This window comes from Taudactylus pleione, unplaced genomic scaffold (assembly GCF_031769625.1).
Source record: "Taudactylus pleione unplaced genomic scaffold, aTauple2 ptg000212l, whole genome shotgun sequence".
In the NCBI taxonomy this organism is placed as follows: domain Eukaryota; kingdom Metazoa; phylum Chordata; class Amphibia; order Anura; family Myobatrachidae; genus Taudactylus; species Taudactylus pleione.
The window spans coordinates 8,808,482-8,826,442 of NW_028284614.1; the positions used below are offsets into that span (position 1 = coordinate 8,808,482).

A 17,961-nucleotide genomic window follows, 5' to 3' on the forward strand; every position below is an offset into this window, starting at 1 on the left:
TTATCAATGAGTTTTATCAAACGCAACAAGTTTTAAAACTCGTTACGTATGATCAAACTTGTTGATAAATAGGCCCCACAATCTGCAGAATGCGTAAGAGACAGTGCAGTGTGTAACGGGAAGACTGTAGTGCCCGAGAGTCACCCTTTCTGTTGATTTATTTAAAATTCTGTCAACGCTTCTCTCATCCTTTGCTTTACGCCAAAGGAGGAGCGTGTGACGGAATTGGGAACGCTAACAGAGCCAACATGAAATGGATTTAACTAATTTGTCTGAACGACCGTTTTGTCGGTTTTCCCAGTGTTCGTGAGCAAATGTTTGATTGACATTTGCACCCATTCATTACCAGATTTCCGTTCCAACCAGCCAACTAGTTGGCTGGTTGGACAGATGATCTTAAGGTGTATGGACAGCTATAATGTTAGTGTTGTTTTTTAACACTTGGGCCTTGAATTCAATCCTGACCCTTGGTCCTCTCTGTGCTGAGTTTGTATGTGCTTCCCATATTGTGTGTGATTTCATGGTCCGATAGCAGTCAGAATCCCAGTGCTGGCATGCCAACCGCCGGCATCCCGACGGTAAGTAGTGGGGTTAGGTGGAGAGCTAGACACTAGTTGGAGGGTTAGGCACTAGGGAGGGTGGGTTAGATTTAAACTTTGGGGAGGTGATTAGGTTAGGTTTAGGCACTGGGGGGTGGATTAGGTTTAGGCTGCGGGGAAGGAGGGTTAGGTTACTTACCAACAGGTGTCGGTATCCTAACCCTGTCAGGATGCCGGAGTCGGGATTCTGCCCACCGGGATCCCAAGCTCCGGCATTCCCGTATCCAACACGATAATTCACCTTGGTGTATGTTTGTGTGTCTGAGTTCAGGGAAATTAGATTGTAAGGGATTTACTAAAGTGAGAGTTTTTAGAAGTGAGTTTTAGAAGAGACGTAGCCCAAGGCAACCAATCAGATTCTAGCTATTATCTTCTAGAAGGTGCTAGTTAAATGTAGAATCTGATTGGTTGCTATGGGCAACATCTCCACTTCTAAAACTCACTTCTAAAAACTCTCACTTTAGTAAATTTACCCCTAAGCCTCTCTGGCACAGGAATGGATTTACCTGAATAAAAATCTTTGAATGTACAACATATGTTGGCACTATACTACATACATAAAGCTTCATGATATTTGTACAGATTTATCGGTGCACTGTGCAGTAGAATTTAGCCTGGCTAAACGCATCAAAAACACATGGGCTCTTTAATATGCAGTGCACTGACTGACTGGGAACGTGCTGACCGAGGTGCATTACATATAACTGTAACTGATGTGTTAATCCTACCTTTATTGTGAATAGGACCAGAACACTTAGGAGCTCATTCAGAGGCGCTCGCTGCTGGCGACCGCTCGTTCTGAATGTGGGCGTGTTTTTTTTCTTTTTAGTCTCCGGCCACTCGCAAAGCTGTGGGTGACCACCCACAGCTTGTTCGAGCGGGCTGAAGACCGTCGCGATAATCGCGACCATCGGCCTTGCGACGAGACCCTGGGGTAGGATCTAGCTGCCGCAAGGCCGAGTGGACCTCCTTCTCTAATAGAGCAGAAAGTCCACTACTGACATCAATAGTGATGTCAGTTGGACCGCCCAACAAACGCCAGGCGTTCCTAAGGGAACACCTGCGTTTGTGTAGCCACCCTCCCTACCCGCCCACAAAACACGGCGAGGTGTCAATCATCATCGACAGCCGCCCTGTCTTGTTGCGAGCCCCGTCGCTCAGTGGGGCTTGCGCACACCAGATCTGGCGCATGCGCAGTGCGCAAACATCGGGCCGCTTGCGAGCGGCCCTGAATCAGCCCTGAATCAGCTCCTTATTTGTTTAGATTTGTTAACATATCGCTTTCATTCACACGAACGTACTGGAGAAGCCGTGTAATGGACTGGAACGACAGGGCAGAAAAATGTTAAACAGAAGCACAGAGTATTTCAGTTCATCCAGCTCCTACTGTCTTGTGTAGGCAAAGTAGCTGTTGACTGAGCCCCTCCCTCATCCCACCCGAGAGTGATAATGTTATGCTCCTGTCACACTGGTACTTAGAGATTGTAATGTTGCCTCAAAATGAAATCAAATTCTTGCATCAAACTTGTTTTATATACAGTTCTTCATTTGTCTGTAGTAACCACGGCTACAAGGTCTTTTCAATACCTCAGGAAAAAACAAACATATTTCCCCATCAGCACCTCATTATTTTGGCCTCCTAGAACAGCTACCGTTTGACCTTGTGGTTAGACATTTGCATTACAGACTGCTCATTCTCAGCCCATTAAAGCATCCCCGCCGCTGTTGTGTCTGACCTGTGCTATGTACATCTCCACGCGGCGGCATGTTTAATGAGGCCCTCTGCTGCGTATCAAGTGCTGGCAGAGAGAGGCGCACTGCGCTGTCCTTAAATCAGGTGGATGCGCACTTATCTGGCCGGGAAGATTACTAAGCTGGTACCTCCTGCAAATGTCTACAAGAATTACAACCTGCTGCTACACAAACTATCTTCCACTTACATAGGAGTGTGTGTGTGTACAGTATATATATATATATATTTTATTTTTTTTCTCCTTTGCTATAGTTGTATCTGCTAATGCTAGTGTAGGTCCTTCCCTGGTGTACACAACAATCCTGTTTGCTGCGTCTTCAGTATGATGAAAATCCCGGACAGTAGGGCCGAATTAAGGAGATGGGGGCAGTTGCTCCAGAGCACCCACATAGGGTCAGTGCAATTGGTGAGTACAGGTGCCCAGCAACACCTGTTCCTGGACGGGGGCTGCCGCTGCTCTGTGTTCTGCATGTATGGTCACAGTGTATACAGCGCAGAGCGGCTTCCAAGTCCCCTCATCAGCGTCACATGACACGATCTAGCCTATGGTGCTGATGAGGGGACTCAGTGGGCTGAATTCAATTCAGTGCGATGGTGAATAGCCGCGGGAGGGAGCTCTGGCAGCTATTCAATACACCGCGCTGTTTGGGCGGCTAAAGGATTTCTTCTCGCACCCCCCTGGGGATGCGAGGAGAAATACGACAAAAGTGGCGGACACGCAGGTGCTTGCCGGCTTAGCTCGGCGCTAACAACCGTGCCCCCGGCACTTTCGTTTGAGAATGCCGGTTATCGGGCCTCAATACCCAGGTTAAGTCGCGAGAACCAGCATTCTCAGACTTACCTGCTTCCCGACCAGGCAAACAGTGCGTTGAATTCAATAGCTGCATGTCATCAGATTTCAATTAAGTCTTCATCTCTTAGGTCTCTTTAGGAGTATTATATAGTCAGAGACGGCAGCTAGCTCATCTGCCACGAGCCCCCCTCCCCCCCCCCCTCGATGTGTGCTTGTGAGCTGTGGCGTTTGCAGCTGGGGGAAGATGAAATGCATTTGCACCTCTTGCTCTGTGTCTGTATGCAATAAAGATTGTGGGTGTTTCTCTTTGTGTCTCTTCATGAAGAAGCTCTACCACACAAACAACAACAACAAAATAATTGTGGGTGATGTTTGAGAAAGAATAATAAAATGGCTGCCAGATTGGTCCTCAATGCCTGCTACTGTCCCGTGCCACTAACCTGTCCTGTGGTCTAACTACTGAACGGGCCGAGCAGGTGTCTACACCCCTCCCCCATAAATTTTACATTCAAATGTAAAAATGAAAGGGGAGGGGCACTGACACCCACCAGTGTGTTTGAAACAGGTAAGCGAATGATTACAAAATCGAGTGGAATCTAGGGATGGACATCGGAAGCCCACCATCAAATGATGGCTGGGCTTCCACCATCAAAACTTTCGATGCGATGGTAAGTAACCATTGCATCAAAAGTATTAGATTAAAAAAACCGACTCATTTGATTTTTGCATGAACAATAGTGGGGGACGAAATTGGGAGCGGGACAGCACTGGGGGCGGTAATAGGTGGGATCAGGGGTGGGGCAAGATGCCCGATGCTGAGTGAAAAGTGATAAGGTACCAGCCAATCAGCTCCCAACTGTCATTTTTCAAACATAGCCTGTGAGATGGCAGTTAGGAGCTGATTGGCTGGTACCTTATCACTTTTCACTCTGTCTCCTAACACTGCTTAGTAAATAGACCCCAGACTATTCCTTATAGGACACAAAGCATAACAATGAATTATGAGATGGCCCTGGCCCTTCATGTGGAAAATGTGGACTCTAAAGGTTTTATTTTTCAAATTAAAAATACCAATTTTACTTATAAAGGGCTGACATTTACACAGCGTTATACAGTGTTCATCATTCACATCAGTCCCTGCCCCCAGGGCCGTAACTAGGGGCGTGAGATCTGTGCCGTTGCTAAGGACGCACGGCCCTGGGGATGACCTCCAGTGCTCTACTTCCCTATAGCTGGCACCCCCACAGGTGTGACAACATGACATCACAAGTTAAGGGTGCGGGGGCAGCATAGAGTCCTGATCCGGCTCTGCCTGCCCCAGTGGAGCTAGCAATCTAATTCTCCCTTCCAGACAGCAAAGGAAGTCATTTGTGGACGGTTACAAAGTTGACAATTACTTTGTGGACAGCGTAATGCTGACAGCAAAATACCTGCACGGTACTAAAACTAAGTAAAGCATTTATATAGATGCTACCCATATGGCTTGCATATAGACGCTGTCCATATAGGCATTATATAGACGCTGCAGATGCAGCCTGCATATACACGCCCTCCATGTAACCTGCATATAGACGCCCTCCATATAGCCTGCATATAGACACCATCCATATAGCCTGCATATAGACACCATCCATATAGCCTGCATATAGACGCCATCCATATAGCCTGCATATAGACGCCATCCATGTAACCTGCATATAGACGCCCTCCATATAGCCTGCATATACACGCCCTCCATGTAACCTGCATATAGACGCCCTCCATATAGCCTGCATATAGACGCCATCCATATAGCATTTATATAGACGCTGCCGTTATAGCTTGCATATACACTCTACCCATATAGCCTTTATGTTGACACTGTCTATATAGGCATTATATGGACACTGCCGATGTAGCCTGCATATACACGCCCTCCATGTAACCTGCATATAGACGCCATCCATGCAACCTGCATATAGACGCCATCCATATAGCCTGCATATAGACGCTAACCATATAGCCTGCATATAGACGCTAACCATATAGCCTGCATATAGACGCCGCCCGTATAGCCTGCATATAGACGCCATCCAGATAGCCTGCATATAGACGCCCTCCATGTAGCCTGCATATAGACGCCCTCCATGTAGCCTGCATATAGACGCCATCCATATAGCCTGCATATAGACGCCATCCATGAAGCCTGCATATAGACGCCATCCATGAAGCCTGCATATAGACGCCCTCCATGTAGCCTGCATATAGACGCCATCCATGTAGCCTGCATATAGACGCCATCCATGTAGCCTGCATATAGACGCTACCCATATAGCCTACATATAGACGCCCTCCATATAGCCTGCATATAGACGCCATCCACATAGCCTGCATATAGACACCATCCACATAGCCTGCATATAGACACCATCCACATAGCCTGCATATAGACACCATCCATATAGCCTGCATATAGACGCCATCCATATGGCCTGCATATACACGCCATCCATATAGCCTGCATATAGACGCCGCCCATCTAGACACTACCCATATAGCCTGCATATAGACACCATCCACATAGCGTGCATATAGACGCCGCCCATATAGTCTGCATATACACGCCATCCATATAGCCTGCATATAGACGCCGCCCATATAGTCTGCATATAGACGCCATCCATATAGCCTGCATATAGACGCCATCCACATAGCCTGCATATAGACGCCATCCATATAGCCTGCATATACACGCCATCCATATAGCCTGCATATACATGCCACCCATATAGCCTGCATATAGACGCCATCCATATAACCTGCATGTATTCTGCATATAGACGCCATCCATATAGCCTGCATATAGATGCCATCCATATAGTCTGCATATGTACTCTACATTTATAACCTTTATTTGGAAGCTGCCGATATATCCTGCATATAAACGCTGTCCATATAGCCTTTATATAGGCACTGACTATATAGCCTGCATATAGACGATGCTGATATAGCCTGCATATATACGGTGCCGATATCTCTTGCATATGGCCCCTATATACACCAACAATGCAATGTTATACAAAGTATGCCCATCAAAACCCTGCATTTATACTGTATAGCCCAAGGTCTGCGGACATTAATTCTGTATTAGGCTGCACCGATCCTGTAACACAAAAGTGGAGTCATGACTCTATTTTAAGTGTAGTTCTTCTTTAATTGAGCAGGAACCTACAACTCGCACCCAACCTCACCCGCGGTAAGGGCAACGTATAAAAAGAAATGTAAGAAACATAAGAAGAGTTTTATACAAGGCTCTGTCTGCCAACGTCCACGGTGTATCCTGAAGATTTAGAGCAGCCCCTTCCAAAATCTATGAAAATCCCTTCAGAGTCCGAGTCTATGGATTCTAGGATCTGGTCGACAATTGTCTCTGGGCTGGAGGAGGGAGCAGGAAGCCTGGGGGGGTCTCTGGGCAGGTCCTCCCCTGAACGCTGGCTGTGTACTAGTCCTTGTTGAGGTTCACTGTTATTGTGTATCGGTGGGAACTGTCCATTGCCCAAGGCCGGCCGCTCCAGCTCACCCGATGGTTGTGTTTTGGCGGCGGACATGGAGAGTTTGGAGCTGGAGTCCAGGATGGTGGTCAGGTTGGAGTATCCTTGCATCTCTAGGAGAGAGGTCATCTCTGACACTGAGTGCCTTCGGATGCCAGACCCGTTGGCTGCAAGGTTTTCCATTTCGTACTCGGCTACCGGAGTCAGCAGGGGATTGTTGTAGCTCTTGGATCGGACCACAGGGTTCTTAGTGATGATCTCGCCGGACTTCGGGCAGCGCCTGAACATGCGTTTCTCTGTAGGGGACACAAAATAATCAAATCAGGAGCTACGAAAGAGCTAATTCATAGAAGATATCCATTTTGAAGTTCCAGAACTACCATATCTTTACAAGACAGTTTGGTAAATAGGGTACAGCATAACGTCAATACAGCAAAATCACTAATAAAAATAAATAAATCTAAATATATATATATTTAAAATAGAAATACCTAAACATGTATACCACATATTGCACCTCAATACTTGAGGAGTATATAAAGTGAATAAAAAATAATATTATGAAATTGAGAGATGTTAATTGTATTTGTACCCTTATTGTCCACTAGGTGGCACCAAATCCATTATAACAAAATCTGATTCATATGTGGATACATTGCCGATATTTCTACAGTTGAGCGATTATCTGGCAAATGCATATGTGTCGTGGTCGCACTGCGCATGCGCCAAGATACCATAGTTATGCTGCTGGCAGTGAAGATTTATTTGCTTTGCAAAGCGACGGACATTCAGGGATCGTTTGGGGCCGCTTACGGGAGTGGCAGCAAAAACACAGACGCATTGCAGCCATTCTGTGGGCATGTCTCAGCAGACTACTGCAATCTCGTACGCAGAAAACCTGGCGCCCGTGTCACAGTTCCACCAGCTGCCATTTTGCGCCATCATAGGATTACTCAGATGGCGATTAGGGAAGGATCTGCGCAGTTGCTTGGCTCTGCGATGCTGCCAGTGTGCGTCTCAGTACATTTGCAGGCGGCTGTAGCATTAGCGTATTTACGCACAACTGCGGCGTACGGGATCGCCGCCGCGATTGCATTAGCATCCATATCTGAATAAGGCCCTGAATCCCTAAACTTACAATGACACCGATCACATATATAAAATGATATAATGAATATAATTGTCCACCAAGGAATTCCCACATTAATAAGATGTCTACATTTATACAAAGGCCGCAAACATTTATAATTATATTTCTCTGATGATCAGTAAATATAAAAGTAGTATAGTTGAAACTACAGACGTGTCCTTACACAGCTTTGCTACAGTCACGCCAAAAAGACCCCCTCGTGGCGCCAGGTCACGTGAGACTCTGTTGGAGCTGGGCGTCCTTATTGTATTTTTTGAGTAACAGTGCGTCTAAGTGGAAAAGCGATGTGACTAGGACGCACAAGCAGACTGTGCTGATTAATATGATATGTGACACATGTATATCTGAGTGTGACTGAGGCTCTGGCCTTTTTTTTTTTTTGCTGCGGCCTCCTGGCCGCTCACTAAGCTGTGGGTGACCATCCACAGCTTTAGCGAGTGGCCAGCTGATGGTTGCGATGGTCAAGACCATTGCGACCATCGGGGCTTGCAACGAGACCCTTGTGGTAGGGTCTCGTCCATCGCAAGCCCCAGTAATAGAGCCGGAAGCTCACTACTGAGGCCGCCTCCAAATGGCAAGCGTTCCGTCGGGAACGCCTCCATTTGGCCGGCCACCCCCCTGCCTGCCTCCAAAACAGGGCGAGCTGTCAATCATAATCGACAGCCGCCCCGTTTTGATGCGAGACCCATAGCGACGGAGCGCCCGTTGCTGGCTGGGTCTCGAGCATGCGCAGTGGGGGACCATCGACCCCAAGTCTCTGAATCTGTATATGAAGTGATACAATGTAGCGGCCGCAGCTTTATACATTCCAAGTTCCGTTGTGTTTCATATACAGACTCAGGTGCACACAGACATACAAGTGTCCCATTAATCAGCTCAGTCTGCTGGTGCGTCCTAGTCTCATCGATGCTAGCAGAGCAGCTCGGGACCTGGCGGCTCACTCAAACCAGGCGTGGCGTACTGAGGACACATCTGTACTTCTATAATTGAATTGCTTAGAGTTTATATAATCAAATACATCTCTCTTTTCCACAGAGATGCATTTTAGTTCACCCTTGGTTATAGGATCAGCTAACAGGCATCATTTGCAAGATGTCCTAAGCTAATCTATCCCCATTCATTTGCCAGTAAAAGTACATCAATCGCAGTTTGCACAACCATTTATTCTGTACCGTACTTAGGGCCCAATTCAAACCCGCTCGCTAGGCTGCGTTCGCACGTAGCCTACTGATGTTTGCAATGTGCGCTTGCGTATAAGACACAGTGCGTGTGCGCAAACTAGTCCATGCGATCGGGAAGCGTTTGCACGCTGCACATAGCCACCTGGCTGGAATGAGTGACAGGATGAGCCGTTTGTGGCTGGGGACGGGATGGTCGATGAAAACGGGGTCTGGTGGTGCGAACTCCGTTTTAGAGGCGTGCATAATTAAGACACAGCGTCACAATACACATCACATGGCTGAATTATAAACTGAAGCACTCGCAGTGCTTGCGGTAAGGTATGGTCAGTCACAAGTGCTGCGTATGGATCCGATGTTACCGATTGTTGAATACACTTCCTGGAGTGGGCGTCTTAAGACAGACTGGTGGGCGTATAAATACACACCGCAATCACACGGCAATACATAGTGGGCGTGCTAATGCCTTGCCGTGCGATCGAGGGATTTGCATACTTTGGCTGCGTGCGAACGCATCTAGCGAGCGGGTCTGAATCGAGCCCTGAGTTCTTATTGCCTAATATGCTCGTCGGGACACCAGCAGCTAATATATTGCTCTAAGTACTTAGGTACATTATGGCGAGATTTTAGTTCTCGGCAATGTGCCGCTGCGCTGTTTGGCTGCGCGCGTCTCTGCGAACTATAGTAGAACATCATCACTAACTTTCCTACATATCTCTATGGGGCGTGAGGGGCAATTGGCAATGTCGGTGGCCGAGAGTTGCCCGTGTTCCAGCGCCATTTTCCAGACATTACTAAGAATTGGATTTCCACCTGTGATTACAGTGCCAGCTTTATTTTATCTCTGCTTCTTACCCAAGATGCAGGAGGCGTGTGTGAAGGGAGCGTCGCTAGAGTACAGTCCATATGTACCTAGATACGGGGAGACCACCTTCTGAATGAGCCCCTCCAAGTTCAGATATTCTTCTGTTACGCCTTTGGATTCATGGACACCCTGCAATACAGCGTGAAAGCCATTATTTACATAACACATGACACTTGGGTATATCCACGACACAAGAGAACTGAAAGAGCAGACACACTGTATATAGTATAATGATAAATGTGATAAAAACTAGTTGCTTTCCTGAATATGTGCATGTTAGTGCATTAGCACGCCCACTATGTCTTGGCGTGCGATAGCGGTGTGTAATTAGACACCCACCAGCCTGTCTTAAGACGCCCACCTTCCCTTAGTAACACACGTCATCTCCACGAAGTGTATGCAACAATCGGTAACATCGAGTAACATCGGACCCGTACGCAGCACTTGTGGCTGACCGTACCCTACCGCAAGCACCGGGAATGCTGCTGTGTGTAATTCAGCCATGTGACGTGTACTATGACGCTGCGTTTTGATTATGCACGCCTCTGAAACGGCGTTAAGACGCTCAGACACGCCTGCGTTCGCACCACCACTCCCCCGTTTCCATCGACCATCCCCTGTCACCGCCCACAAACGCCTTGTTCTGTCACTCATTCTAGCGGGGCGTCTAAGTACAAGGGGCGATCGCATTGACTGGTTCGCGCACACGCACTGCGTCTAATAGGCATTCGCACATTGCAAAACATCGACAGGCTGCGTGCGAGCGCAGCCTAGCGGACGGGTCTGAATTGGGCCCATAGTCAGGTATGTCCCATTCACCGCTGCTGCACTCTGACACTGGGGTGTGCGGCCGTGCAAGGGGGTTTTGGTTGGAGGAAATGGGCGTGCACTTCAAATGGGACAACCCCTCATCACAAAAGATTACAATAATGGGAGAAAGAAAGAGAAGTACTCTCTTTAGTTGGGGCACAGAGGGCCTGATTCAGACCCGGTCGCAAGCGCTGAGCGCTCGCAACCGGGTCGATGGTGGCCCACAGCGCATGTGCACGACGGAGCCGGCTCTGTCGTGCGCATGCGCGAGACCCGGCTAGCGACGGGCACTCCGTCACTCCGGGTCTCGCACCAAAGGGGGCGTGCTGTCAATGTTGAGTAACAGCTCGCTCCGTTTGGTGGGCAGGTCCGGGGGGTGGCTGCCCAAACGGAGGCGTTCCCATGAGAACACCTGCCGTTTGGGGGCGGCCCCATCGACATCACGAGTGATGTCAGGAGAGATTCCGGCTCTGTTAGAGCCGAAAGCTCTCTGGGGCTTGCGATGAACGAGACCCTACCACATGGGTCTCGTCGCAAGCCCGATGGTCGCGATGGTCTTGACCATCGCGACCATCATCATGGCCACTCGCTAGAGCTGTGGGTGGTCACCCACAGCTATGCGAGCGGCCAGGAGGCTGCTCCAAAAAAGAAAAAGCCCGGCCCTGATTCAGAGCGACTGGCTCTGAATCAGGCCCAGTATCCGCCTATATAGTATAAAACTTAACTTTTAATAAATAAATGGTGTAAGACAGGGACTAACAAGACTAGACAGGAAATAACAAAGATAAGCTAAATATCCAATCCATACATAGAAGGTATCAGTGACCGTCATGTCTCAGATAAAAGTAGTACTTGAAGGCATAGCAGCATATAAGTGACAATGATCAAACTATGCCTAGTAACCAATGATATGTGCTATTATAGCAAGAGTATATGATCAATTTGATAGGTGAACATATATAAAACAATGCGTAATAATTGAACAGATAAGCTCTGAAATAAGGACTGGAACATTAATCCGCAGTATCAATACATGATGACAAAAAACAAGGTGCCGGGTAAATTCAAGGCACTATGTAAATATCTATAATTATTCACTTTATGTAGGTGAGCATATATGGGTCACCATATATTGGTGTCAACACACTAAGGACTCTATTTATTAACATTATTTTTACTAAAATAAAGTGAAAAATGGTGTGTTCACACCCTTTTCACATTATTTTAGTATCACCTGTAGTTATTACAGGGCAATTAGAGTAGAATTCGTAAAATTCTACTCCAACCCCTAAGTATCATTTATTTTTAGTAATCAGATCGCATTTCCTATAATTGTAATGGGAAATGTGATCCGACCAGAGTTACTAAAAATAAATAAATAGAAAATAAAATAAATAAAAAATAAATAAATAAAAAAAAATATCAGGAAAAGCCCTGTGATAATAACGCCACCTGGAGGTGGCGTTATCCAGGGTCTCCCCCGGTTACCGGCCTCCAGCCCTGCTCTAACGGGGAGAGCAGAGTCGGGAGTCGGTCCCAGTAATCAGCTGTGTGGTCTAAACAGCCTGTAAAAAAAAGAAAAAAAAATTGTAAAAATAAAATGTACTTACCTGACTCCAGGGACCGGTGATCGGGCCTCCGGTGATGACTCCCCTCCGGTCAGCTGGTCTCCCATAGTGCAGTGCTGCCCGGTCATCAGGTGACCGGGTCCCAGTGCAGAATGGGATATCCCCTGACCGGAGACATGGAGAACATCACCTGAGGCCCGGATCATGCAGGTAAGTGTAATTAAGGGAGAGGGGGGGTTCGCGGGGGGTCCGCGATCGCGGGGGGTGGGGCTTAGCACCAGGGGCGGGGCTTATCACCGCGGGCACTTAGTAACGGTATTTTTTGCGAAAATACCGTGATAAGGCTCCGAAGGGGATTCGCGGGGTCAGAGCTTTATCGCAAGCTCTGTCCCTGCAAGGGATTTGTAGTAAATCCCTGTGATATTGCCAGAATTGGCAATGCAAATTCAGTCGTTAATATCACACTACAATCTGCATTCAATATGTGGATTGTAGTAAATAGAGCCTCATAACACAGAAAATTATGACAGGTATCAAAATTGAACAGTCTGGTATCTCTCACTGTAGATGCAAAAGAGAAATATATATAATCTCATGTGTACCAGTATACACAACATATGCAATGTGGACATACTTAACCTTATATGCAGTACATATATCTAATCATCCTGTAACAGGTAGTGGTCCACAACTATATGAATGGTAAATCCAGTATCTATGACAGATTAATTATACATAGAAATTACACAGTAAAGGTACCACTCAGTTAAGGTAAGGGGATAGGTGGCTTCTGTATCCCATGTACACCAGTATTAAATGGGATATGAGCTAGCGGAGCAGCACTTCGGGAATCGGCGGAGAGGTAAGTATGATGACCTATGGGTGCAGGGCGTGCGGTGTGGGCCCCCCTGGACCCAGGGTCCTGTGTGCACCGCACACCTTGCACCCATTGTAAAGGCGCCTATGTGCGGAATGTTTTATTATATATTTATTTTATTTTATGGTAATGTGTTTTGTCAACTTTTTATGATCCCCACTCCCGGGAGTTTATATATGTGAAAGTTGATTTTGACATTGTTGTGATTTTTATGGTAATAAATTTATAATTAGTACCCTTGTGGTGTTTACTACAAGCGCTGCCCTCTTTGTATTCATGTACATATGTATTTGCTGTTTGAGCATTTACATTGTACATAACTTTTGATCTTTCAAACAGAGCCTGTAAAGTGACAGTTGGGAGCTGATTGGTTTGTACTTTATAGGTGCATATCCACTTCACGATTCGCTCCATGAGCGATTATCGTGTAATGTGTCCCCGGCAGTGGTGCGCTCAATGTCCTTAACGACATTGAGCGCACACACTGAACGATATAATTCACGATAACGTTCAGTGCCGGCACCCTCCCTCATCCCCAACCTGCACAACCTGATGATATCGTTAGGTTGGACAGCGGGTTTGGGCGATGAGCAACGTCGTCAACTGCACATCCACTGAGCGATATAATTAACGATATCGTTCATTATATCGTCTAGTGGATACACGGCATATGTCCGTCCGCTTTATCTCTTTTTCCAAGGCTTAGTACATAATAGTGCTGTGAGGACTCAGTAGTGTACTGGGAAAATTATGATTTAAGGTATACATAGAATTCACTCAATATTGTGCTGCCTCAACAATAATCGAAACAGCCTGCGCTCTAGGACAACAGCCCAGTCCACACTCAGGTGCACCACCCCTTGAGATATATATATATATATATATATATATATATATATAGTAGAACAAAAGAGCTGCGGCACTCCAAGATTGGTGGAATCAATAAAGCTGTATTTAAGCCGACGTTTCAAAGCCTTCAGGCCTTTTTATCAAGGCACATACAGTGTGTCATTTTATGACACACTGTATGTGCCTTGATAAAAAGGCCTGAAGGCTTTGAAACGTCGGCTTAAATACAGCTTTATTGATTCCACCAATCTTGGAGTGCCGCAGCTCTTTTGTTCTACTGTCCTTTATACTGCTGAAGGCAACCAAGTAGCCGCTGTCTATATATTGAAGTGCCGGTCCATTGTTGCTAGCCTATATATATATATATAATATATATATATATATATTGTGGTCCAGAGGGCGCTGTCCTTGTATGTAGCGTGGTGGTCTTCTCTATATCCCAGATATAGCAAAATACATCCCCCTCAGAGAAAAGAGAACATTGTGGATTAATCAAACGTATATGTGAAATATTGTAGTGCAGGCTCAAGAGACTTATAGTTAAGTCACCTAATTAAGGTGAGATGCATTCATCAAAAGGTATCTTTGATTTTCTTGATATTCATTTGTGTGTGCAGCAGGTAAGTAATATACACATGTATCACCTTTGAGGAGACGAACTCACCTGGGTACAGGTATAGGCATTCCACCAAAAAGGTTTCTTTGTATATGCCAAGGGCACAATTGCAACCTTGAGAGCTTCATATGCTTTAAATGCACATCATTAAGGCCCTCATTCAGACCCGGTCGCAAGCGCAGAGCGCTCGCAATTGGGTCGATGTTTAGGCCCTGTGCACGGGCAGCGGCCGCACTGCGCGTGCGCAAGCCCCTGAGTGAGAGAGAAATTCTCTCGCTCCGAAGCGCTCTACAAAAGGGGCGGCTGTCCATGTTGATCGACAGCTCGCCCTGTTTTGTAGGCGTGGCGGGGGGGGGGGGGTGACTTCACAAACGGAGACGTTCCTTAAGGAACGCCTGCCGTTTTGTGGGCGGCCGCACTGACATCAGCAGTGATGTCAGTGGGGAGCTTCCTGCTCGATCAGAGCAGGAAGCTCCATGGGGCTTGCGGTTGCCGAGACCCAACCTTAGGGTCTCGTCGCAAGCCCCGATGGTCGCGATGGTCTTGACCATCGCGACCATCAACCTGGTCGGTCGCTAAAGCTGTGGGTGGTAACCCACAGCTTAGCTAGCGACCAGGAGCCCGCACTAGAAAATTCAAGCGGCCGCCCTCATTCAGAGCGAGCGGTCGCTTCTTGCGACCGCCTCTGAATGAGTCCAAAGATCCCAATAAGTTCCAAAAATAAATCCTTTTATTCCACAAAGAAGAAAAATCCTTACAAAACCAGGATATCCTCACAAGATATAGGTAATGTAACATAGATTCCAAAGGATTAGGTAAATGTTCATAAAAATTAAGGTATTTTATTCCATTAAAACAAAAACAATGTTACAGAAATTGAATGAAATGGTAATAGTAATCCCCGGATTGGGTCCTCCAAAAAAGTATGGACACGAGGGTCTAACCTTATCCTTCTCACCCGGAATGAGCTGGAATCAGAAAGTCCTGTCAGATGAAACGCCACCAACGCGTTTCTGACCAGTCAGGTCCTTCCTCAGGGTGTATAGGGACCATCCATATATCATCTTATATACCTACCACCTACTCAATTAACAAACATAGGGAGGGGCTGGACATCGATACCCAGAAAACCTGGATCATAATCACATAACATAAAATATATCCCATAAAATAATATATTCTAAAACCAATAACAGATAATACAACAATTCATAATATGACCAGATGTCTCAACAGAATGAAAATAGTAAATTTGACATACTTAAGGGTGATACATGTGTATATTACTTACTTGCTGCACACACACATGAAGATCAAGAAAAGCAAAGATACCTTTTGATGAATGTATCTCATCTTAATTAGGTGAGTTAATTATACGGTATGCAGTCGGGAAGCCGGCGGACCTAATCCCATCAGCCGGCTTCCCGACTGCTTAATCCCGGTGAGGGTTAAATGATAGGCGTCTAAATCTAGATGCCTGTCATTTTACTGACGCCGGGAGACCGGCGCCCCGCATCCCGATCGAAGGGATGCCGAGCGCGGATAGTAGCGGGGAGGGGAGGGTTAGGTTTAGGGATCCCGGGGGGGACTTAGGGTTAGGCAGCCCCCTGGGAGGTTAGGGTTAGGCTAGGGGGAGGGACGGTTAGGCACCCCCGGGGGGGACTTAACCTAACCACCCCTTCCTTCCTCAGGCGGCGAGGAAGGGGGTGTTAGGTTTAGGTACTTAGAGGGGGGATTAGGGTTAGGCACTGGGGGGGGAAGGTTAGGGTTAGGCACCCCTAAGGAGGGTTAGGGTAAGGGGGTAGAATAGGTTAGTGAATACCTGGGGACGATTGGGATTTTAATCCTTGTCGGGCTGCCGCTGTCAGGACTTGAACCACTGGGCATGGGTCCGGCGGTAAATCATACTAATTCCCAATATATAGTAGGTCTCTTGGTCCTGTACAACAATATTTTGCATATACGTTTCATTAATCCACAGACTACGGCCCCTACTTAACAACAAAGCATAACCCCTTTCGCGCTCGCTAGAGGGATTATGCCACCCTTTCTGGATTTAACAAACAGCAGTAATCTAAGATTACCGCTGTTTGTCAAGCATCGATCGCCATGCAGGCCCCATTGCCGGCAATGGAGACCCGGCGGTGTCTTTCTGGCTTCAGCGAAGCCTTACAGGCACTGCCGGTGTACCCGTGTCATGCACATGTGCAGACGGACTGGCATGCATGCGCATAACACCGGAGCCCCGTTACTGGCAGCGTTAGACTGTCAGCATACCAGCGTGCGACCTCACCGAAAGGGTAAGTATTGGTAAATACCAGTGGATTTTTCGTTAGTATTACAGTGACACTAAACGTAAAATTCTGCTGGTACTTCGTTTCGTTGTTAAATAGGGGCTTATGTAGTTTCTCTTTTTTTCTGAGAGGGATGTATTTTGCTATACCTGAGATACAGAGAAGACCACCACACCACATACAAGGACCGCGCTCTCTGGACCACTCATTTTTTCTTCTAAATATACATGACCTGTTCAAATACATCTGATTTTTCAATTTCCAAATACTGCGTTGACTTTAATTATATCCCCAGCTAATAAAAAAAAAATCTCTTTTTATGGTAATTCTTTCCTGTGCTTACATTGTAATTATCTGCCTTTTTCTCTTTCACAGTGAGGTTCCTGGGAGTTTTATTCAGCCTGAAACAGGGGATGCAGTCAGGAAGCCGACGGGTCGAAATGCCGACCGCCGGCTTCCCAACTGTCTAATCCCGGCAGGGGTCTAATGACAGGCATCGAAATCCTGACGCCTGTCATTTTGCCTACGCCGGGAGCATGATGCCCGGCATAGCGATCGAAGGTAAGCTGGGCGGCGACGTGGACAGCTGCGATGGGCACTTGGGGTCAGGCACCGCCCCCTGGGAGGATTAGGCTGCGGGGAAGGTGGGGTTAGGTTTAGGCACCCACAGGGGGGGCTATGGTTAGGCACTTGGGGGGGAGGTTAGGGTACGGCACCCCTAAGGGTGGGTTAGGGTTAGGGGGGGATTAGGGTTGGGGGGGGGTTAGATTAGTAAATACTAAAAATACTTACCTGTCGGGATCTTCACTGCCGGTCTTCCAGCGTCGGGCAGTATTTCTTACCGATGCCATGAAACAGTACTAGGGAGCCCCAGAGTGGGCCCCGATAAGCCGCTACCTAAGTAGCCTTGCAGTTTGTGTTTGTAAATGGCGCCAATGACATCAGCGACATGGGGAAGCCGCTGTCTTCCAGGCAGACATTTTCATCTGCTATAAATAATATATATATTTTCCTCTGAAGTCTTAAAGTTTACTTCAACCTTTTGAGAATCCTGTCATAGGACAGATAATTTATTTGGA

At 46.9% G+C, this 17,961-nt stretch overlaps 1 protein-coding gene across 7 annotated transcripts in view; it reads right to left on the minus strand.

Annotated features, from left to right (window-relative positions):
* Positions 1-6,310: 6,310 nt before the first annotated feature.
* The window catches only part of PRR5 (proline rich 5), a 161,199-nt gene continuing 149,548 nt past the window's right edge, over positions 6,311-17,961 (minus strand). For all 7 annotated transcript variants that reach the window (XM_088478309.1, XM_088478306.1, XM_088478304.1 and 4 more), the window contains 2 exons: positions 9,859-9,997; positions 6,311-6,971 (listed from right to left, as the gene is read on the minus strand). In XM_088478309.1, coding sequence (XP_088334435.1) covers positions 6,427-6,971; positions 9,859-9,997 — 684 coding nt within the window. In that variant the 3' untranslated portion in view covers positions 6,311-6,426. The remainder of the gene's footprint in view (positions 6,972-9,858; positions 9,998-17,961) is intronic.